Source organism: Apodemus sylvaticus, chromosome 5 (genome assembly GCF_947179515.1).
Source record: "Apodemus sylvaticus chromosome 5, mApoSyl1.1, whole genome shotgun sequence".
In the NCBI taxonomy this organism is placed as follows: Eukaryota; Metazoa; Chordata; class Mammalia; order Rodentia; family Muridae; genus Apodemus; species Apodemus sylvaticus.
Window position 1 is genome coordinate 136986461 of NC_067476.1, and position 23916 is coordinate 137010376.

Below are 23916 nucleotides of genomic sequence, written 5' to 3' on the forward strand. Positions count from 1 at the left end.
ACCTCACACTAGAGTGAGATTCTGGGGGTGAAATCCAACAGTTTGGATTCTAACAGGCGATTCTGATGCATGTTTCAGCAGGAGAGTTCCTTGTAGTCATTACATAGACCTTCAAGCAGCTGAGAAACCAACAAGGGTGGCCTTCAAGGTAAAGATCTATGAGTTGGGATATTACATAAGCCAAGAATCTATTAGCTGTAAGTAGCAGAAAGTCCAATTCACACTAGCAGGAGAGCTTTCTCAGAATGAAATAAAGGGTCATCTAGATTCAGACATTGTGAAATACAGTTGCAACTCTCTTTTATATTTATTGTGTGAGTACATATGTACATGCAAATTTGTGTGCGTGTATATGTGTGGCGGCCTTGTTTATCGCAAAGATGGGAGGAGAAAGATGCCATTAATTAAAGCAGACTTTTTTTTTTTAACATTTACAAAGGCTGCCTCTCCGTAAGGCAGAGTTTAAGACTGGATGTGAGGAAAACAAGGTTTTCATAGCTCAGGGGTAAGGAATTTCCAGATGGGGGATTTCATGGGCAAAATAGGTGGCATTATAGGAGCATGGCAAACAAATCAGTCCTAATGAGTTCTTGAAACAAAGACATGGTTGCAAGATGGGAATAGCAAGGTAATCATGGTCAATAACAAGGTAGTCATAGGTGGTCATATAATCTTTTGAAACAAAGGTAGGATTGCAAGATGGCTATAAACAACTCTTTAAAACAAAGGCATGACTGCCATTCCTGGAACAGGCAGTACTGAACTATTTGTAGTTAAGGTTACAGGTGAGGCATAGCCCAATCCTTGAAAAATAGAGGTTTAGTCACAGACAGAATGGACCTCCTTTGTCTTTATAAGATGGCTTTTAGGCCTAAAATGGAGGCAGGCTGGATCTTCATTCCCTGGTTGTCTTCTGTGCCCCTGTGAAATCTTTGGTAGGGTCTTAGCATTCTTTATCTGGGTGAAAACAAAATTTGGAATGTATCAAGTGATAAAATCACAAATTATATCTATTTAGTTAGCATAGATAAAACAAAGGCCACATAATCTTGGTATGCCAATAAGTTCTATAAGTAGCTATTTTGTCTCCTTTGCCAGGGAGTTAGTTCCCTTAGACCTAATATTCCAACCCTTTTTTGAGAACAAGAGATATATTCTCTATACCTACTTCCTCCAAAAATTAGGATGCCATTGTTAGAGCCCAGTAAGGCTGGAATATTACCCAAAGGCCAGGAGGGGATTAGGGTACTGGGGTATTCATCAAAATCATCTGGCTTGCTGACCCAGATGAAGAGACAGGAAGTATCACATTGTATTTACATCAGCTTTCAGCAAGTCCAGGACTTTCTGGTTTTGTTTGTTTGTGGGACTGCCTGGTGTAGATCACCTCTGGAGCAGTTTGTAGTCCCTAGACTGGGATCTGACAGAACCAGAAACCAGATGTCAAAAAAATAAATAAATAAATAAATTAAAATCTTCTATGACTTACCAGAGGAAGACTCCATAAGATAAATATGTTCTTACGACATTTGTTGGTTTGTTTTTTGATGCTGCTGTCTGTTCAGGTAGTTCAACAAATGAAGGTAGTCACACACAAATGTGTGCTTCTCCAAGGTGTGCACCCCCTGAGGTTCAGTTCCTCAGTCCCAGTGGGCCAAAGGTAAGGACTGAATTTGGCTTTTAAACCTAAGATGGCAGTAGACTGGTTCCGCTGGACCATAGTCCCTGTCTACCTCTATGGGTCCAGGGTTTCTCTCTGGCCTGGAACTCACTGAATAGGCTAGACTGACTATCCACCTATCCTCAGCACTGGGGTTACAGGTCTGCACCAGCAACCCTGGCGGTTTTATTCTGGAGGTAGTTGTGAGCTGCTGTACGGGTGTGGGAATTGAACTCAGGAAGAACAACCAGTGCTTTTAACACCTGAGCTGTCTTTCCAGCCCATTAAGTTTTTTATTCTTTAAAGTATTGAAGGTATTCAAGCAAAACTCACAGATCCCCATACATACATATATGATTTTTTTTTCTTTTTCTTTTTCTTTTTTTGGGACGGGGTTTATCTTTCATGGTTGCTCTGGAACTCACTCTGTAGGCCAGGCCTGAAGTCGTGCGCCACCACTCCCCTCTACATTTCCATATATATTAATATATGCGTATTCGTGGGAAAGTGGGCTTTCATGCAGGCTAATGTTAATACTGATTCAATTAGGAGCTCGGGACCTCGGGCCACTTACAGACGTTCCCTTGGTTCCACGGGTGCAAGGCCTACTCACAACTATCGGCTTTACAGGACAATTAGATGTGCGCAAGAGGAAAGCATCTCTAAGTGAGCTTTCACCCGTTATTAGTGCGGCGTCTCCGAGAAACGAAGAAGAAAGCCGGGAGTCGCCAACAGGACGCGCCTTCCGCCGCAGCTGCATCCGGGGGTCTGTGGCCTCCGGACTTCCGGTCCCTCCGCCCAGCTGCCCCGCTTCTGGGATGTGAGCGCCTCGCGCAAGTAGGGCGGGGCGTGCCGTGCGGTGCGGTGCGCGTGCGCAGGAGACACGAGAGGGACGAAGCCGAAGCTCTGAACGGCCGCCAGGTCCGCTCCGGCTCCACGCCGCCCGCCCGTCGCGCCACCACCCGCGTCCTTCTCCACCTCCGCCAACGCCGCCGCCACCACCATGGGAGTGCAGGTGGAGACCATCTCTCCTGGAGACGGTGAGTAGACACCCGCCGCCCGCTCCCCGGCCGCCGCTCGCAGCCACTCACCTGCAGTCTGTCTCTCCTTAGGGCGCACCTTCCCGAAACGCGGCCAGACCTGCGTGGTGCACTATACGGGTGAGTCGGACCGGCCGGGTGGGGCCGGGCGGGAGGGGCGGTGGCTGGGAGTCGGGGCGTGGTGGCCGCGTGGCCCGCAGCCGAGGCCTGGGCGGTGGCCATGCCCCGAGGGACAGGCTGGGCCCGCCGCGCTAAGCGGGACTTCGGTCTGGCGCAGTCTGGTACACCCTGACCGGTGCGCGGCCCCGGATGCCGCAGGGAGCCTACTCTCCAACCGTAGAAACTGAGGCTGGGGCGAACTCATCGCCTGGCGGAGGTCACGCGCTCCGGGCCAGGGACCCTTCAGGAAGATTTGAACCGTTTCCGAACCCCGATGGCTTGATGCCTTCCCCGTGCTTTAGGATCACTTCGGTAGTTAGGACAGGGAGAAAATTCCTAGTCTGCCCAGCCACCCTTTCCCAGGGGAACCCTTGAATTCACCTTTCTGGGGCGGGTGGGAAACGACCCACTTGCTAAGTCATTATTGTGGCTTCATGTGCCCTGTCGGAAATAGATAATGCAATTGTCTATTTCTCTTTGACCCACTTGCAAACCTCAGCCTCCATGGCATTGATTACCAGACCAGAGGATGTATACCATATCATTTTCCTTTCCCCTGAGAGTAGAGACTTTCTCACCTCCATTATTAAAGATAAAGGAAACTGGGGGGTGGGAGGGTCGTGAATGCAGTACACAGTAACTAAATCAAAGGAAAATTTAAAGACATGCACACTCTGCCAGAATTCAAGCATCAAGACCGCTGGCCCTGGGACCATCTTTACTCCATGCCCTTACAAGGTCTTCCTGGGTTGGGGAGGGGGAGGGGTACTGACTGTGACTTCATAGCTAGGCTGAGTGGTGTAGCCACGGCTGATAGGAATCGGCTTCCCTCCCCCTCCTTCCCTTTCCCACCCTTTCCTTTGTCCCCCTCCCCATCCTTCCTCTGTTTCTTCTGCCTCTCCCCGCTCCCTTCCACTGTCACCACCCCCACCTTTTTTTTTTTCTGGCTGATCTGGCCAAGCTGTTCTGGCTCAAGTAGCCTTCTCTCCCTAATCAGGGGAGGATCCCCTTCTTGAGGGAAGTGACTTACTGGGAAGGGGAGACAACTCACATCCTCCTCTCTATGCCCCCTGATTTCTGTGACTTCTTGAGTAGAGGGGCAGGAGATGGCAGGAGTTAAGGACCTTTAAAACGCTGCCAATGGAAGGAATATTGAAATACATCTTGGCAAGAACAGAGTCTTCTCATGGGCCAAATCAAAGTAGCTATTGTGATAAGACCGCAGTCAGCACCTTCGTTTGGGAGGGTTAGTAGAGGAACAATCATCAGTTTAGTCATCTGTGATACCAAGTTGAAAAAGAATGTTGTTGCTTTTTTAAAAACAAACGTGTTTAAGGCAGTTTTAGTAGAGTTCCTCATGTTGTGACTCCCCAACCATAAAATTTTCATTGCTGGTTCATAACTAATTTTGCTACTGTTATGAATCATAGTGTAAATATCTGTTTTCAGTCGTCTTAGGCAACCCCTGTGAGGGTCGTTGGGCACCCCTCCCTCCATGGATGGAGTTGCAACCCACAGGGTGAGAATGTGTGCGAGTGGACTGTTCCCTGACTTCCCACAGACCTCTTACCTTGGTCTGTGGCAGCCACTCTGCAGTGCCCGATAGAAATCAGGGGCATAGAGAGGAGGATGTGAGTTGCCTTGTCTACACCCAAGACTGCCCCACATCCTTGCCTGGCTTCACTGCTGCTGAAAGCCAGGCACTGGCGTGTAGGCAGAAACAATTTGCTATGCTTCCTGATGAACTCTCCCTATAGAGTGTCTGGAGCCTTTTCCTTAAAACAAAACAAAACAAAAAACCAGATGACTATGGGACCCAGAACTCCTAATGCCTCTTCAAGTCTGTTCTCCATGTAGGCATCACCCACCCACACGTTCCCAGAACGCCAGCAGGACCCTGGCACTCGTTAGAACAAAAGCTTTCTTTTTTATTTCATTTTGATAAATTCCACAAAGACGCCTTAGTGAGAAGCCAGCTGTGCCTCACGATCACAGAATAGGCTGTTCTGAGGGCGGGTGGCTTTGTTCCCAAGAGTCATTGCCACCAGCCTCCCAGGAAGAACCTGTTTGAGACCTGTGGGGGCGTGAGAGAAGGGGGTAGATTTGCTGTGAGATCACTTCCGCAGCATTAAGGCTTTTAAGTCACTGGGAATAGACGCTATCTCAGAGGGACTGTGATGAGAAGAGAACATTGTCCTTAAGATTAGAGGAAGAGGGTCATCAAAGAGGGAAGCCATGGAGTCCCAATAAGGGAGGAGAGAGCCCCTATCTCTTATCTCTGGTTTACTCTCAGCTTGCCTCCGTAGTTTCTCTTCGAGATCTATGTTTCTGCCTGGTGGGTGGTGGAAGCCTGAGTGTCCAGCTCAGGATGCTTGCCTGAGTGACTAAGAGGAAGGATATGAGTGACTGAGGCTTGACTTGGGTTAATAACTCTTGGTCATGTGAGTTTTAGCCAAGTGTCCATTTTTGCTATTTAGACTGGGTCCAGAGAAACAGCAAAGGAAGTAAGGTGACCCGTCCCTCAGCCCTGAACCCTGCATGCCAGGGATGAACCCCAGGACCTTACAGGTACTAGCCAAACGTTTTCAACTCTGAGCTCCATCTCCAAGCCTCAACTTCAAGGATGTTTTAGATGCCAATAATGACTGCCTTTGTGCCACTGTTAAGCTTTTCTCTGGTGTTTTCTATGACAACAACGTTTTGTTGTTATTTTGGGGTTTTGTTTGTTTTCCCCTTTGTGCAGCAACAAACCAGGTGCAAGTGGCTAGTAAACTGACTAGAGAAAGACCTGATCTAGTAGGGTTTAGCTCAAGAGGGGGACCAGTCTGACTGTCAATAGTGAGAGGCACAATGGAGAGAGTAAAGCAAAGCAAAGCAGAGACAGATGGGGAAGGAGATTGCTTTTAATGGAGACAGTTGGAAAAGTCCTTATAATTGACACCCCCCTCCAGCATCACGCACAACAAGTTTGGTAGTGGGCTTTGTGGCCATCTGGAGGAAGAGTTTTTATGCAAGGCCCAGGAACTGGAGTTGATTGTGTGAAGGAGTGGTGGGCAGTGGGGGTAAGGGAACTTGATATGTTGCCATAAGAACACTCTTCCTCTGGGTCTGAAGAACATGTCTTGAACTGATAGGGGATTTTGATCTTCTTCCTCAAGGATATATAGTACCTAGCTGTATCCCAAGTGTGGGGTGTTCCAGCCTAGGCCATCAGCAAGTAATGAATGATGTTAGGCATGCTCCTCAAAGGATGAGAGTTTGGGAGCAGCAGCACCTTGTGAGTAGAGATATGGGGCAGCTATAGCGCTGTTCAACTGTACTTAAATCGTTATGCTCCATGTACCAGGTATTGGAGCTCTTGTCTATTGTGGTGTCTGGAGAGTAGGAACAGGGTTGAGCTGTGGTCTTGCCACCAAAGCTGTTCAGAGTGGTCATCAGACTTCGAAGCTTAAGATTGAAGCATCTGGAAGCCAGGTGTGGTGCCTCATGCCTTTAATTCCAGCACTCCGGAGGCAGAGCAGCTGGATCATTATGAACTTGAGGGCAACCTGGTCTACCTAACAAGTTCCAGGTTTCACATGGTGAAACCCTTTTTTAAACACAAAAGATTGAAGTGGTTGCCCCATCCAGGACAACCTCCTGTTACGCAGGTGGGGAAGTAGGTATGCAGAAGAGCTGAGTGGATCCTGGTGTCTTACCTGCCGTGAGGGATTATATTATTTTCCTGCTTGTTACATCCAAGACGATGTAAAGTGATCCGGTCGCAAACCAAACTAAGTGAAATCACCACAGTTGTTCCCAAAGCAGGTTTTACAGCTTTGCTTCTTTTGAGGTTCCTTCACTGTAGTAGGATGTTCTGTGTGCCTCTAAATGTGTACTTTCTGTCCCAAGAGCTCCAACCACTCAAGTTGTTTTCTTGAACTCAAAAGTTTCTCCCTGGGGAAGGTGGGGAGGGGAGTGTGTCCGCCCCTTGTGTAAGTACTGATGCACTCCCAGCACTCCCACATTCCTGTCCTGTGGCAGGGATTTCTGATTTCTTCACTCTAGAAAGAGAAAGTACTTTTTGGACTTTGTGACTTTCTCCTTGTACCCATTACTCCCATAGTTCACCCGTAGTTCACCCTTCTCTCTATTATTCAGTGATAGTGTGTCAGGAGGTAAGAGAGAGCCATACATTGAAATCCCCATGGCAACTGGCACCTGTAAGCTAGAACTGCCTGGAAGCGTGGCACCTTGTTTTGAGTGTTAGTGCCTCAGGCAGGCAAGAAGAATGAATTATTCAAGTGTACTTATGCCTAAAGTTAGAAGGTACTTTGGATTTCTCCATATGAACTCATGTCTGTGTGCAAGGTACTGTACTGAGCACCAAGAATGTAAGAATGAAGGAGAACACAATTCCTACCTTTGTGGATTTTTAGCTGTAGTGGAAAAGGAATAATTAATGTGATTATGCAAAAATGTATTCATTAGTGCTAAGGAGAGAGACAAGAATAGGTCAAGATTTTAAATGGCAAAAGCCTCATCAAGAAGGTGAGAGTAACACACCAATCAGAATGGCTAAAATCAAAAACTCAGGAGAAAACAGGTGCTGGCGAGGATGTGGAGAAAGAGGAACACTTCTCCACTGCTGGTGTGGTTGCAAGCTGGTACAACCACTTTGGAAATCAGTCTGACTGTTCCTCAGAAAACTGGGCGTGATACTACCAGAGGACCCTGTTATACCACTCTTGGGCATATACCCAGAGGATTCCCAGCAGGTAATAAGGACACATGTTCCACTATGTTCATAGTAGCCCTATTAATAATAGTCAGAAGCTGGAAAGAACCCAGATATCCCTCAACGGATGAATGGATAAGAAAATGTGGTATATTTACACTATGGAATACTACTTAGCTATTAAAAACAATGAATTAATGAAATTCTTAGGCAAGTGGGTGGAACTGGAGAATGTCATCCTGAGTGAGAGGACCCAATCACAAAAGAACACACATGGTATGCACTCACTGATAAGTGGATATTAGCCCAGAAGCTCTGAATACCCAAGACACAATTCACATATCAAATGATTCCCAAGAAGAAGGAAGGAGAGGCCCCTGGTTCTGGAAAAAAGTGAGAGTAATATAGCTGAAGAAGTTGGGGGATTAGTGTACAGGACGGTTTGAGTAAGAATTGGGCAGTGCAGCAGTCCGAAAGTAGGAGTGTGTTTGATGTAAATGCAGATCACAGTGCTTGGAGCAGAGAAGTGGAGGTAGAGGGCAGCGAGATCAGAGAGAGATGGCAGCTCTTGGGAGCCACTTTAATTTTTTTTTTTTTCTGAGACAGGGTTTCTCTGTGTAGCCCTGGCTGTCCTGGAACTCACTCTGTAGACCAGGCTGGCCTACAACTCAGAAATCCGCCTGCCTCTGCCTCCCAGAGTGCTGGGATTACAGGCGTGCACCACCACCGCCTGGCACTTTAAGGCTGTTAGAGTCTTCTGAAAGAGAGAGTGAGCTATGAGAGGGCTTAAAAGCAAGGGTCTGTTTGTCGTGTCTCAAAGGCTCTGTCTGGCTGCTCTTGTCAGGTGTATGCTGGAGGGAGAGCAGGGGCAGAATTTACTCTGCCTGTGTTCTTCATATTGTTGCACAGGTCCTCCCATTGTGGATCTTGACTTTGAAAACTTTGGTCATAGAATCTAAAGGGATATGGCCAGAGATTAGAAGTGTTTCCTCAAGGTTGGGCGTGTGCTTGCACTTTATGGACCTGGCCAGTGATGAGATGGAGTTGGTTCCTTCTTTGGATAGGCACTTGACCTTCGGCCATACAGTTCATCTAGGATATCCTTATAAGTGCAGGAAGGTTACACTGGGGTGTAGCCATGCAGTCATGAGGGCCTAGAAGTTGGTTAAAACAGCTCAGACTCTTGCTAAAGAACCATTGCTTTTTCTTTGAGCATAGCATTTTCCAAACACCAATTTTGTTTTCTTATAATAAAGTCTATTGTGAGAAGTCTAAGTGCTAAGACTTTCCAGTTCATTACTAGCAGAGCGTTCTTTCTGTCTTTCCTGTGCTAAGACTTTCCAGTTCATTACTAGCAGAGCGTTCTTTCTGTCTTTCCTGTACTGACTCATTGTCAGCTAAATTGATTGTCTAGTCATATCCATTCTAACTTATCTTAATGCTGTTCAATTATATCAGCAGTATAACCACCATGACTAGCTTTAGAAACATACGGCTGACTGTTCCCGTCCCCTTTGGTAAACTTAGCATAGGAATGTTGTCTTTCTAACACAGATGTCATACAGAAGGGGGGCTTGGGAAGCATCTGTGTCTAATAAAAAGGGAAGAGAAACAGGTCTGTCCTGAGGCTTCTGGCTGTGCTCTCACCTAGGAAAATTCTGAGTGGTTTCAGTTGCAAGGCTACAGGCTGACTAGCCTTTGGGTGCCCCCCACCTCCCGCCCTTCCATTCAGCAGCTGTGCTGGTTGTACTTTGGAAACTAATCTGGATTTTGGCCTTAGCAAGTCCCTTTCCCTCTCCCATTGGCAAGTGATGGGAACTTAGCTTTGGTTTTATCATGTTCAGTTACTTGATCATTTTATTTGACTTCAATAGAGGGGTTTAGAGTTTTCTCTTTATAACATCCTTTATTTTGGTCAGTAGAGTGCTGCCTGTGAAAACATGTGAAGATTGGTGAGTGCTGTGAATGAGCTTTCACTACAGCTACTGAAGCTCAAGTTTCTTGACTCCAAGAGAGGGCATTGAGACTCTGCCTTCCGAAAAGCAAAATGCCAGAAATAATCTGAAATGATAATCCTAGTCCTCGTGGATTTGAGTCTTGATCTTGGCCCTCACTGTTTCTATGGCCAGAGCCAAGCACTGAGAGTGCAGTCTAGGGCACTCTGGTGCTGTGCTTACCAGGTACTGCCTGTGGCTTTTCTCTTTGCCAGTTACTCACTCCAGAACTGGGTGTGACCGATGGAGTGCTTGTCTGGCATGCTATGGGGGGGATAGATTTGAATCTTCCCCTCCCCCACAAACTCCTAAAATTCTTCTCCCCATAAGGATTTAAGCCTGATTCTCCCCAGTGAGAAGCTGTATGGGATAGAAGTGGCATGGGCAGAGGGAGCCTCATCTCATCTTGTGCTTTACATTGGACACCCCCATTTCTTGCCATTTTTCTCACTAGTTGGATACTTAAAGGTTCTGGAAAGTAAAGCCAGCCCTTGTAGAAACATTCCTCAGCGGCTGCTGCCATATAGGGAAGAAGGTGTAAACATGGAAGCCTCCTGCTTATCCAGTCCTATTAGTCCATGAGTCAGGCAAGAGGAGCCCAGGGTTGAGCCAGATGCCACCGGGATGTAGGACAGAATCCAGGTCTGTGATCTTGAGCTTCATTTGGCCCCAAGTACCATGATTTAAGGCTGGAAACGGAGAATCGACAGCTCTTCAGACCGCTCTCAGTCATGGGGCGGAGTTTGTGTCTAATCAGAAATGAACGTGGCCACTGCTGCCAGCATAAGTGTGTCTTTGAGAGCAGAAAGCTTGTTGTGAGTGAACAGTAGCCTCAGTTGCCCTCTCCCAGCCGAGTCAGCTTTTCCTCTAGGATGTTCTGGGGTAACTTGGCCGGAGAGCTCCGGGTGCTTAGGAGTTGAAAGGGATGGAGCACTGCTGAGACTCGGTGTGTTCCCTTTGTCCTGCTTCCATTCCCTGTATGGAGCAGGAACTGAGCTTATGCAGGGGGTTAGTGAACATCATCACCTATTTTGTTTTTCCTTCTGTCTTTGCAGGCAGGGTCTTATTTTGCTGATCTGGCTGACCTCAGAATGATCTCTCCCAGCCTTCAATGTAGACAGACACCTCCATGATCTTTTCCTTGTTACAGTTTTGTTAAGGTTCAGTTGTCATACAGTAAATATCACATGTTTAAAGTGTTCAGTTTTAGCTGCATGCAATGGTTCATACTTAGAATCTTAGCAACCTGGAGTCAGAAGCAGGAGAATTATGGGTATGTACTAAATAGTGAAACATTGTCTGAAAGACCACAACAGTGTACAATTTAAGCCCTGCTAAACGAATTCCCTGTGAAGCCCACACCTGTATCCTTCTGTAACTGCTACTGTACTTTCTTAGAGCTTAGTTTGCTGGTTTGTTTTTTGGTTTGGTTTTTTTTTTGTTTTTTTGTTTGTTTTTGTTTTTTTGGTTTGGTTTTGTTGTTGTTGTTATTGTTGTTGTTGTTGTTTGAGTCAAGGAACTTGCTATGTAGGCTTACCTGGACTCAAAGAGATCCTCCTGCCTCTGCCTACTGGAGTTCTGGGATAAAAGATGAACAACTGTATGTTTGACTAGTTTGTAACTTAAACTTGGACATTACTCAAATGTTAACTATGAAGTATTTATTCTGGTTTCTTTTACTCAGTGTATTTCAAGATTCTTTTGACTTCCCTATATAGATAATTTGTTCCTTTTTGTTGCCGAGTAGTTTCTGTGTATGGGTTATGTGTTCACTCAATACTTGGTAGGTGTTTGGGTTGGTTTTTAGGATTGTCTGTTAAAAATTCCTCTAAACATTGTGTCCACATCTTCCTATAGGCTAAGATGATATGAAATGTAGCCCGGCTGGGCCAAATGCGGCGTGCGTGCTCACACTCGTGTCCTTCCAGAGCAGTGGGCTCTGGTCTGCATTCCCCCAGCAGTGTAATGTTCTCCCTATACTTGATGTAGCCAGTCTTTTAGTTATTTACTTTAACTAGTAATGTCCTTCCAGGTAGTTTTAATTTGCATCTTGTAATAATTAAAAATGTTGAACATCTTTTCCTATGCTCACATGTTATCTGTGTACATGTGTTTCAGTGAAGTATAGGTTCAAAGGTTTGTCTTAATTTAATTGGCTCTTTTCTTACTCAGTTTTGATAATCTGTTGTGTAGCTCAAGCTGGCCTTGAACTTGACGATCATCCTTCCTCATTCTTGCCTTTATTGGTTTTGTTGTTGTTTGGTTTTTGTTGTTTGTTTTGGTTGTTTTTTGAGACTGGATTTCTCTGTGTAGCCCTGACTGTCCTGGAACTCATTTTGTAGATCAGGATGGCCTCAAATTCACAGAGATCCACTTGTCCCTGTCTCCCAGGTGCTGGAATAAAGTTGCGTGTCATCACCAGCCAGCCTTATGGTAGTTCTTTATACACTTTGAGTAGTATAAAGTTGTCTTGTCTTGTCTTTTCTAAAAATTAATGGTTGGTTGGTTGGTTGGTTATACAGGATTTCTCTGTATAACCCTGGCTGGTCTAGAACTCACTCTGTAGACTTGGATGGCCTGGAACTCACAGAGATCCACCTGCCTTTGACTTGAAAGTGCTGAGATTAAAGGCATGTGCCACAATTGTCTAGCTAAAATAATTTTAAGTGGAGTTCAGTGTCTAGTTTTTTTCTTTTTGATGGCTTGTGTGTTTTGATCCTATACCTTAGAAGTCTTTACTTAGTTTAAGATTGCAAGGATTTCTTTGCTCATTTATTCTTTTGAAGAATTATGCAGGGTTAGCATTTACATTTAAGCTCATGGTCCATTTTAAAGTAAGTAACATTTGAGGGCTAGAGAGATTATGGTTCAGGACTTGCAGACTTCCCATATAAAAGGTGGGCATGATAGCATATAAACCCCAATGCTCCTGCAGTGAGATAGAAGATCAAAACAGAGCCCTTGGAAACTCGCCGTCCAGTTAGCATGGAGCATTAAATAGTGAGCAAGAGATTGTCTCAAACAAGTTGGGAGGTGGGGACTAACATCTAAGGTTGTCCTCTGACCTCCATTTATGTCCATTTATAGCACATACACACACATGAACACACATATAACTTGAAGTAATATTTGATATAGTGTGAATATGAGTTCCAATTTTCTAACTTCTATGTAGCAGGGGGTGAATAAGTGGTGGTCCGTTAAGTTGACTCTTGATGCCTTTGACTGTCCCTGTTCTCACCTCAGGAAACTCCCAATGATGTGAGCTGGAGTCATTGGAGGATGGCCTTGCTTATTTCCCAGCTTTCAGAGATTACTGTGTCTAATGTCATAAATCCATTGTTTCATTGAAGTCGTTTCTTAGTTTTTGTGGAAAGATGGCTAGTTTGGTTGGTTGGTTATTCAGAGACAGTTTTGACCATTTCCCTCCATCTTGGTGGATGACAGAAATCCTATCTAGTTGTTTTCCATCTACTTTTCTTGTGTTCTGCCATCAAAGAGGAGTAGCATAATTCTCAGAAAGCTGCATGCACTCTTATGCCTGCCTTTTAACATTCCTGTTTTCTTCTGCATCTCTTTCTTCTAGACCTTCTTTATCCTTTAGCCCATTGTGGTACCCACTCAACTACCCTTACCTCTAGGGATATTTATTTACTTTAAGAGAACTGGCTGCTCTTGTAGAGGTCCTGAGTTTAACTCCCAGAAACCACATGGTAGCTCACAACCATCTATAATGGGAATGATGCCATCTTCTAGTGTACTTATGTACATGTAGTCAAAGCACCCTTATACATTAAGTATATAATTAAATACAACTTTAAAAAAAGAATTCAATTATGGGAGGAAAAAAATCCTTCAGTCCCAAAGAATACCTCCTACTCTCACTTCTTCCTGGGAAGATAGAATAGATTGATAAGAACTGACTATGGTCCAAAGCTCTGGAGCAAGACTCAAGGCCTCTTTCTTTAGACAACAACTCATGTGAAATAGTGTAAGAGAATAAGGCAGTGATCCTGTCTCCTGAGCTAATAGAGCCTTTGCCCCTCCATGTCCCACATGAGTTTAAGATAAGGAAGTTAGACATCCCTTACTGAAGAACACTGCAGGTAGAAAGCTCCCTCTGAGCTTCCTGCCTGCTGTTAGTCAGTTGAGGCAGCTCAGGCAAAGCAACACCAGTGCGTGTCACATGCAGGAGGCAGCTTTCCCCTGCCTTTGGGAATTAAGAACTGCAGAGTATATTGTACATTTTCATTGTAATTAAAATGTGGTCCTGCTATGGTTCAGATTTGACAAGAAATAATACAATTCTTTTGGAACAACCCATTAATGTATTGTGAAATTTATTTAGTGCAATCCTAATTAAGTTCTTTTGAAAACTGAGAAGTAGTTACTCATGAGGAGTATTCTTCCGTGTTTTGATTGATTGTGCATGTACAGCATAGGTGAGTGTCGGGGAAGCACTTTGGCCATCTTGTTCTATTCTCTTACTCCTTGTAGAAGCACTACACTGGGGCAGAGTACATCAACCAAAGTTTGTCTCATACAACTTATACTTGGCCATAAGTATCCACAAGCCCTACTGAGAAGGCCAAGCAAGCTTCCTTAACCCTCCTTTGAAGTTTTTTTCCTGTAGTGGACACAGGTGAAAAGCTTAGACAGATTTGTGAAGGAATATTTCATTGAAGCAGATATAGTGAAAGGATTTTTTGCTAACGACACATATATATATTATCTACCTTACATTGTGTAGTTGTGCTCCGTTTGTCAGGACTCCATAGAGAGAAACACACCAAAAAACTTCTGGTAGGGTGTTGTGGCTTTTTGCTGCTTTTGCAGCCCCGGGCTGATTGGCACCGTGATATCACCTGAGACAGACATGAGCTAAGTGAGTCAAGACTCATGAGGACATGATGTTTGGAGGGAGTCTAAAGGACTCTCCAGACAGTGACAGCCTGAGCTTGGCTTCCTTATAGAGTTAGCTCTAGACTACTTGGTCTCACGGCTTCACTGATTTTTTACTTCTCTGAGAGAGACATAGCCAAAGACTTTTTCTGACATTTTTATTGGCCCTGATCTTCCTACTGTCTTAGGCTGAGGCTGAGGCCTGGCTGTCTCTAGCTGATAGTGCTATCACTCTACTGATCCTAACTCTACTGAACTAGACTCCTGATATAGCTATAAAGTGTTTACAAGTAGATTGAACTGTCCTTACCAAACTGTGAACTGAGCTATCAGTTTCCAGACTTCAAAGAATGAGAGTTACTACAAAGAATCACTTTTAAACAGGTCCACTTCCCCTGTATCCTTTTTCCCCCTACCTCTGATGGATAGTGGACTAAAAGGGAGGTTAAAGTGTTTAAGAACCATCATTAAAAGTAAATGTTAAAAAATTTCAAGTTAGACCAAACTTATAGGCCAGTGTAACTGGCATAGAGAAAGGCTTAGATTGAGAGGTGTCTTTTGGTCTGAGCTGTCGCACTCCTAGAATGCTGATGCTGCATTGGGAGTGGAAGTGCGGGGCTCTGGGTCTGAATTATTTCGTAGCCTTGGTTCACATGCCCCTCTCTTCAGGCTTTTCTCAGAATATTTTATTTTATTTAATTCACTCATTTTGGAGACAGGGTCTCTATGGAGCCCAGGTTGTCTTCGAACTCTATGTGGACTAGGGCTGGTCTGCCTCTTAAGAGCTGGATTAATAGCATGTGCCGCCCACCTGGCTCAGGAATTTTTAAAAGAAATTATGGGTATGAGTGTTTTGACTATATGTGTTTGTATCATGTGTATGTCTAGGTATCCATGGAGACCAGAAGAGAGCTTCAGATCTCTAGAAATGGAGTTACAAACCGTTGTAAGCCACTGTGTGGGTGCTGGGAACAGAAACCAGGTCCTCTAGAACAGCCAGTGAGTGCTCTTCATCACTGAACCATCATCACTCCAGCCTCTTTTATCTGGGATTTTTTTCTCCCAGCAGGTTCTTGTGTTTTTGAGACAGGATTTCTCTGTGTAGCTCTGTCTGTCCTGGAGCTCATTCTGTAGACCAGGTTGGCCTTGAACTCAGAAATCCACCTGCCTCTGCCTTCCAGAGTGCTGGGATTACAGGCGTGCACCACCACCGCCCGGCATCCCAGCAGGTTCTTATAGACAGTTAAGCTTAAAGGGCAGGGACTGCTCTTTTGTCCTGGGACAAAAGTCTAGGTCTGCTCAGAAGAGCCCAGACCAAGAAGAGTATTTCTAGTTCTCAGTTATCCTTCATGGTTCACAGAACCCCCCTGTGTTCATTGGTTCTGACCTTAGGTGGGCTGCAAAGCCTTACAGTAGGTTTCCTTATTTCTGTTAAAGCAGAATGGAAAAGCTTGCACATGTCCAGAGAAAGGATTCTGAGACTCTTGGCATCTGTCTTTCCCTAACTTTGGGATCAGTTAGGTGGCTCCTGTGGCTGGAGTTGTGCTGACAGTGGCCATGTGTGTAGTAGGTGTTGTGACCTAGAGACTGGTTGTTGATGGACCATTTGTGTCAGCTGCTTGCCAGTTCTTCTGTCAGGAAGTGATTGTATTCTAGTAAAAGCAAGTTAAATGTATACTCAGCTCAGCAGTTCTAGGGCTCTACACCCTCTTTCTTCATAGTGAACAGGGTAGCTCCTGTTTTCCTCTTGTCCTTCCTCCCGTCTTCAGGCTGTTGAGGTGCAGTTTGCCCAGGATATTGGTCTTGACTCTTGCTCAGGACTGCAGCCTCCACCATTTCCTATTTGGTCGAAGTCTAGAGTCTAGTGGCTGTGATAATGTTCTCAGTTCATCTGTTTCCACAATCTACTGACCAAAGTTGACAATGTTTTTTAGGTTAGGATTTCTTTTTCAGGGTTTTCCACTTTTGTAAGCACACATGCACTGGAGAATTCTTTTTTTAGTGGCTCTTTAAACCCTATTGTGTTCCATATCAGCTCTGGGCCCACCACCAGCCCCGTCCAGCCTGGGGTTTCCTTTGAGAGCTTTCAGAGCTCAGGGTCAGTTACCTCAGTTGGCTGACATTGGTTTCCGGAGAAATCCATGCAGGGCTGTTTTTGAAAAGGGAGCTGCAGATGTCTGCCACAGATGTCTAACTCCTTTTTTCTCATGGTGCTCACCCTTTGCGAACTTCATGCTGGAGTTCCCCTTTCATTGTGGTTTGCTTGACCCTTGGGAAAGCAATCCAGTAAAAGGAACATGGTATGAGGGGGGTTGTCTTATTTTACCACTTGAGCAAATTACTTCACTTGTTGCCAGAGGTTCATCTGTGAACTGGGATGTGCTGTGAAAACCTGAGCTTCAGCAGTGGCTTGATGCTAGCATGCCCCAGTTCCTCTGGACATCCAAATTTTTTGCTACTTTCTCAGGAAGATTGGCAACTCAAACGCTAGCCCATGCTTGGATTCCTGCTTGTTTGTTTTTTTGTTTTCTTGTTTGTTTGTTTGTTTAAGATTTATTTATTTTTTATATCTAAGTACATTATCACCAACTTCAGACACACCAGAAGAGGGCAGGGCACTGGATCCTATTACAGATGGTTGTGAGTCATCATGTGGTTGCTGGGAATTGAACTCAGAACCTCTGGAAGAGCAGTCAGACCTTTTAACCTCTGAGACATCTCTCCGGCCCCAGGTTCCCCAGGTTCTCAGCCCCAGCAATGTATTATATAGTCACAGCCAGCCCTGAAGCAGAATGGAGAACATGCTGTGTGCTTGTTACATATGTACTGTGGCAGAATTGGGGATTACTGCCTCTTGCATGGGAAAGCCTTATACAAGGAAACCGTTACTAATTGAGAAGTCCATGGTGCTGGAGTGGTCATGGCAGGGAGCTTAGACTCTCCAGAGCAAGGTAGTAGCTGTACCTCAGAGTGAGATAGCAGACTGCATGGCATCAGGTCATCTGCATAGCTGCCCATATGCCGTAGGAGGCCATAGGAAATCCTCCCGAGCTGGCTCAGTTCCCAGGATGAAATGCCTGACCAGGTACACTGACCCTGCTGTGGTGATGAGGCCTGTACCACTGTTTTCTGAACTGCTTCACACCTTTTCTCTTGGTTTCTCATGTTACAACTGCACTTTCTTACAGGGATGCTTGAAGATGGAAAGAAATTTGACTCCTCTCGGGACAGAAACAAGCCTTTTAAGTTTACACTAGGCAAGCAGGAGGTAATCCGAGGCTGGGAAGAAGGGGTAGCCCAGGTATGTTCTCCTTTTGTTTCTTACTATCTGCCTAACACCCCACAAGTAATACTCTGTGAGGGTTCATTCGTTTTTTTGTTTGTTTGTTTTGTTTTTTTCCGAGACAGGGTTTCTCTGTGTAGCCCTGGCTGTCCTAGAACTCTATAGACCAGGCTGGCCTTGAACTCAGAAATCTGCCTGCCTCTGCCTCCCAAGTGCTAGGACTAAAAGCGTGCTCCACCACCGCCCAGCCATACAGATAAAAAGCAGTAAGTCTTCTAAAATAAAGAATTAACACAGCCGGGCAGTGGTGGGGCACATGCCTTTAATCCCAGCTTGGGAGGCAGAGGCAGGCAGATTTCTGAGTTCAAGGCCAGCCTGGTCTACAGAGTGAGTTCCAGGACAACCAGGGCTACACAGAGAAACCCTGGTGGGGGGGGGGGGGGGACTTTTATCTGTATGTTTACCCGCCTATATTGGGTGAGTGTCTCATGCCGTCAGAGGTCAGAAGAGGATATTGGATTCCCTGGAACTAGAATTAGAGATGGTTGTGAGCTATCATGAGGGTGCCGGGAACTGACCTTGGGTCCTCTACAAGAGGAGCCAGTGGGGAGAGAGCCCCATGTCTCTCCAGCCCCATGGGATGTCTTACATTGTTTAGCATACACATATACTTTGTTTGCCTTTTTCTGCACAAAACTGCCTCGGGTTTACTTTTTTTCCTCAGCTTTGACATTCTCTGGCTGAACATGACAAGATTCACACAGCTACATGCTCTCTGAGGGGTATGGGTGCTATAATTCAGTTAACCAGAACCCTAATGAAGGCCATTTGAGTCTTTCCCAGTATTTTGGTTGCATAAAAAATACTGTGTACCTGTCTTGCAGTCTTCATTTTACATGTGTTAAGTAATACTGAAGGGCAAGGTCTAGAAAGTAGGCTCAGTTGCAGCCTTCATAGGGTTATAGTCTGAAGTGTCATCAAATTGTGAAGGTGCCATCAATCTTGAGGTCATTTATGTATAACAGAGGGAGTGGCGGGGGTGGGGTGGGGGTGGGTAGGACTGGGCTGAAAGACAGACAGGGATAGGTGAGGCACTTACCCCTTCTCCTTTTGTTTTGTTTGGTTTTGGTTTTGGTTTTTCAAGTCAGGGTTTTTGTGTGTAGCCTTGGTTGTCCTAGAAAGGAGCAATCTCTATAAATCAGGCTGGCCTCGAACTCGACATAAGAGATACACCTACCTCTGACTGAACTCGACATAAGAAATACATACGCCTGCCTCTGACTCCCACGTGCCGGGATTAAAGGCATGCACCACTACCAACTGGCTCCTCCATTTCTTGATGCTGATTTGGCTCTATTTCCAGATACAGGATCCTGTCACAGCTGTGGCAGTTCGTATTTATAATCTCAATACTTCAGAGCCTGTAGTAGGGCTTTCTCCCAAGAGTTGGGGTCTGCTTTGGCTGCATAGTAAATTCCATGTTAATGAGAGCTGCACTGCAATTATTCTAAAGATATTTTCCATTAGTTAGTCTGAATGTATAAATATTATATATGATATCCTGTTACCCAGAAAAATTGGTGGGTTGTTTTTTGTTTTTTGATTTTTTTTTTGTTTGTTTTTGTTTTTTTGAGACTTAAAATACATTTATTGGTTCGTGTTACTTTAGTTCCCAGTGAGAAGGGCATGCCCTGGGTCACCACCCTGAGGCCTTGAGTGTTCACATTGCACTAGTCTGTGATGTTTCTGAAAGCAATAGTGTCTTTTTTTTTTTAAGTGTCTCACCATAAGATTGTAAGTGTAAGCTGGATGTGTGGTGCTTTCTAACACCTGTAATCCTAACCTACCATGAGGCAGGAATGTTACTAAGAGTTTGAGAGCAGTTTATGCTACACTTAACATAGAGTGAGATCCTGCTCCTACCCTAAATCTAAATATAGAAAGCACAGAATTGTGGGCTGTCCTCAGATTGTAATCTGTGGTTTCTCTTTATTTATTTAAGCTATTTATTAAAGTACTGTCAGCGCTCTGTGTTGAGAGTTGCCACATCAATGGATTACAGTAACCACAGATGAAAAGGTTGCATCTGATAACCACTGCCTTTCCCCCTTGACCTAATTGTACTAATAATACAGTATGAAAGCCGGGCGGTGTTGGCGCACGCCTGTAATCCCAGCACTCTGGGAGGCAGAGGCAGGCGTATTTCTGAGTTCGAGGCCAGCCTGGTCTACAGAGTGAGTTCCAGGACAGTCAGGGATATACAGAGAAACCCTGTCTCGAAAAAACCAAATCCAAAAATAATAATAATAATAATAATACAGTATGAAAACTGTTTGTGTGACACCAGGAAGTACTGATCCTTCAAAAAGTCAAGAGGGTTTTTAATTGCTATTGGGTCCCATCTAAAGTGACTGCCCTACCTCCTGAGTTTTTGATAGTGTGGGTGCTGCCTACTGGGTGGGCAGATGCAGCCACTAGAGTGTCTTGGTCAACACTGTCCTGGCCAGGGACACCTAGTAACCAGCTCAGCTAGTGCAGAGAGCAGGAATATGTCCAGCTGATTGTAATCCTTGGTTTTGTTGGTTTGTTTGTTCACAGATGAGTGTGGGTCAGAGAGCCAAACTGATAATCTCCTCAGACTATGCCTATGGAGCCACCGGGCACCCAGGCATCATCCCACCACATGCCACTCTTGTTTTTGATGTGGAGCTCCTAAAACTGGAATGACAGTCGTGGCCTCCTCCCTTAGCTCTGCACGTGGGTAAGAGTGCTCAATGCTGAAGGGCTCTTTGTTGCTCCCTTGTTAGGTACAGGGTTTGGTAAAGACAAGGGCAGAGAACACTGCATATGCCCCGCTCCCCCGTGTTAATGTCAGTGTAAGAGTTGGCCATTCCAAGAGCAGGCTGGCATGTGTATTGAAGGAGCTTGTGGGAAGGGCAGCTGTTAAAACTTTTTATATGTAGCTTATTGAGTTGAAGTCTTTGGAACCACAGGCCAAGTTCATAGTGCTAGCATTTTAGACTTTCAGGAAATAACAACTCTTTCTGGATTTGTTCTGCCTTGTGCTTCTAAAAGCTAGTAAGAAAAGTACTTTTATAAGAGCAGCCTTTGTGCCTTCGGAGGAAGTCTTAAGATTAGACAGTTCTAGGAAGAAACTGTAGGAGCCTGAGTTCTTCCTAGTGAAGGAAACCCGGCCTGGTCACATCCATATGGTAGCAAAGTAGAGCTGAAGCCTGTTGCCTCCTCTTTCATTCTTAGAACATTAAGCTTAGCGTCCTAGTGGTATGGCCTTATTCTCTTTACACATGAATGTCACCCTTACCACTGACCCAGACTTTCCTGATTGTTCTACACCCCGCCCCCTGCCCCCCCGCCCCCCCCCCCAAAAAAAAAAACCAGGGGCCACAACCAGGGGCTGGGTGAGAATGTGTTTGTTAGAAACCTGAAGCCAATTTGGATCCTGGTGATTACTGTGTTATCAGTAGCGTGGGGGTGGGAGGGGCAGCCTCCTCCTGTCCTTAGCATGCTAAACTTAATGTTAGGTTAATAAGAGAAAAGCCCTATGAACCACATGTGGCAAGTTGAACACGAGAAAGTTACTTGCCTGGAAACCAGGCAATCCATCTGCTTTCTCAAATTGGCCTGTTCCCAAAAGACCTCTCAGCTGCTCAGGGCAGGACTTGGCATGACAGATAAAATTGTGACTGTCCACACAGAGAACAGAGTTGCTGGAACTTAAAGATTTTCTGTCCCCAACAGATCTGCCATGGAGGAATCTGGTACCTCCAGATGGGTGCACATGAATCCGTGGGGAGCTTTCCTGACGTCCTACCACCCTTTGTATAGACACCTACTCGACTGAATGTGTCCCGTCACTCAGCTTCGCTTCGGACACCTCCATGTCCTCTTCCCCTTCTGTATGTGTGTTGACCTAAACTATATGCCATAAACCTCAAGTTACTTTGTTTTGGGGTGAAGACTCAGTTTCTGTCTTTCAGATCTAAGTTTCCAATGAAGTATATTGTCAAGTGTTAACAGCACAAGCGATGGGTTAACTTTTAGAATAGGAATTGGTGTTGAGGGGGAATTTGCAAGAATTTTTATTTTATTTTATTTTATTTTATTTTATTTTGGATGAAAAATTTATCTATTATATATTAAGACATTCTGCTGCTATGCTGCAAAGCCATGGCAGATTCGAGATGCTGTTGAGGGCTGGATTTTTCTCCAGTGAGGGAGGTCCTATTAAACTGAAAGCCCTACCCAAACTGAAATGGGAAGGGAGGGAGAGAGCCTTTGCTTCTGACAGTCCTCCCACCTTCTGAAACTAGCTGCCTTTTAAAGCAGGTCCCTTCAGGCCTGTGTTGGACACGACAATACCTGTCCCTGGGTCGGCAGGGACCTCTGAAGCCTTCTTTATGACCTGGCTTAATTTGTTTTTCATCCTATGGTTTTTCTAATGGATTTTCTGGACTTTTGTAATCTTGTAACTATCCAAGCTCCACTTCCTAAATTTTAAGAACTTCGGTGGAAAGTTTAAATTGAAGGTGCTGTTTGTAGACTCACCACCCAGTGGATGCCCAGCCACCACGACATATCCTTGAGTGTTCTCTAAGAAAATGATGCTGGTCATCGCAGCTTCAGCATCTCCTGGGTTTGATGCTTGGCTCTCTGCTGATCTTGGCTTCCTGGCTTTTCCTCCTTCGGTTCCTTCTCACCCTCTGCTGTCCTTGTGTAGTGATTTGGTGAGAGAAAGCTTTTGTCCCCTGCCCTCTGCACTACATATGCCGTTCAAGTTTTATTATTGCAATAAAAGTGCTTTATGCTGGCTTTTCTCAGCTCTGTGTCATGGAGGTTGCTTACACAGGCCTTGTGCCCCTGTTAGCACAAAGATGGTAGGTATGTAGTGCCTGTTCTTGACCATGCAGCAGTGAGCAGCCTTCCCCCACTTGGCCATGATGGGCGTGGGGGCAGTAGGCATAGCTCAGGGACAGTCTGGTACCAGGCTGAGGCAGTCACAGTCCTTTTCATATCTCTTAACTGTTGTGCTGCTACTGACAGGTAGAGAGAAGATCCTACGTGCCTTTAACAGGGAGTGGGCTACATGTGTTACAAGCAGACATGTGAAGGATTATGAAGGGAGGATGCAGGGATTTAAATCTTTCTTAGATAGGTATGCAAAGACTGCCTTGTTATTTTTTTATCCCCCAACCCCATCCTGTAGGTGCCAGTAATGTTTCTCTTACTGAGAGTTAGTTAATGCTGATCACCAGGATGCCCCCAAATACCTTGTAAAACTGCTCATGGTGGTGCACATCTTTAATCTCAACACTCAGAAAGTGGATCTCTTATGACTTCCAGGTCAGCCTGGTCTACATATTGAGATCACTACCTGTTTTGTTTTGTTTTTTTAAATGTCCCCCTTAATTTAAAATACAGACATTGTCAAGCATTGGAATAATGGTTGATTTTTATTTTTTAACATTGATGTGGAGGTCAAAGGACAGTTTGAAAAAGCTGGTTTTCCTACTATATGGGTGCTTGGATGTAGCACATTTACCTTGCTAGCCTGAAGAATTTTTTTTTAAATACTTAAATTATTAAATTATTTTAATTTAGATTTCTGGTTATACCCTAAAGTTACATCTTAATTTTCCTCAAAGTTATTTTAACAAATTTATCAGAATAAGAATTTTGGTGACTACCTATTTAAGAACTGTTGAAATGTCTGGTTGATACTACAGTTCCCTAATGCTTATAAACAAGGCAGTGTCTGCTTAAATTTTGCCCCACATCAGATCACGGTCATTCTAGAAAGTCTCATGCTGTTTCCCACTCAGATCCTACCATATCCCCAGAGACATTTTTTTAAAATGTATGTTTCCATGTGTGAGTCACATGTGTGCAGATCTCCTGGAGGCTAAAAGAAGGTCTACAGTTACAGCTGGCTGCTCTTCCAGAGGACTCCAGGTTGATTTCCAGTTCCAGCCATTCTGATATCCGCTCTGGCCTCCATGGGGACCAAGCACCAAGTGGTGTACATACGTGTGTGCAGATAAAAAAACGCCCATAAAGGTTTTTTGGTTGTTTTTGTTTTTGTGAGGGGGTTGGATTTGGTTTTTTTTTTTTTTTTTTTTCAAGACAGGGTTTCTCTGTATAGC

General features: G+C 44.9%; 1 protein-coding gene across 2 annotated transcripts; it reads left to right on the top strand.

Annotated features, from left to right (window-relative positions):
• Positions 1–2544: 2544 nt before the first annotated feature.
• Fkbp1a (FKBP prolyl isomerase 1A) lies at positions 2545–22593 on the top strand. Of its 2 annotated transcripts, none has more exons than XM_052183889.1 (5): positions 2545–2700; positions 2773–2820; positions 17661–17773; positions 20354–20512; positions 21515–22593. In XM_052183889.1, exons 1-4 carry the CDS (start codon positions 2664–2666, stop codon positions 20480–20482), a joined length of 327 nt encoding a protein of 108 aa, XP_052039849.1. In that variant the 5' UTR covers positions 2545–2663; the 3' UTR covers positions 20483–20512; positions 21515–22593. The 2 variants fall into 2 exon arrangements, with proteins under 2 accessions (XP_052039849.1, XP_052039848.1); XM_052183888.1 differs by having other exon boundaries at positions 2546–2700; positions 20354–20516.
• The last annotated feature ends 1323 nt before the right edge of the window (positions 22594–23916 follow it).

Coding starts and splice junctions, on each gene's coding strand:
- Fkbp1a (XM_052183889.1), top strand. CDS start 2,664: ATGGGAGTGCAGGTGGAGACCATCTCTCCTGGAGACG. Junction 2,701..2,772: donor GACCATCTCTCCTGGAGACG/GTGAGTAGACAC, acceptor GTCTCTCCTTAG/GGCGCACCTTCCCGAAACGC. Junction 17,774..20,353: donor GGGAAGAAGGGGTAGCCCAG/GTATGTTCTCCT, acceptor GTTTGTTCACAG/ATGAGTGTGGGTCAGAGAGC.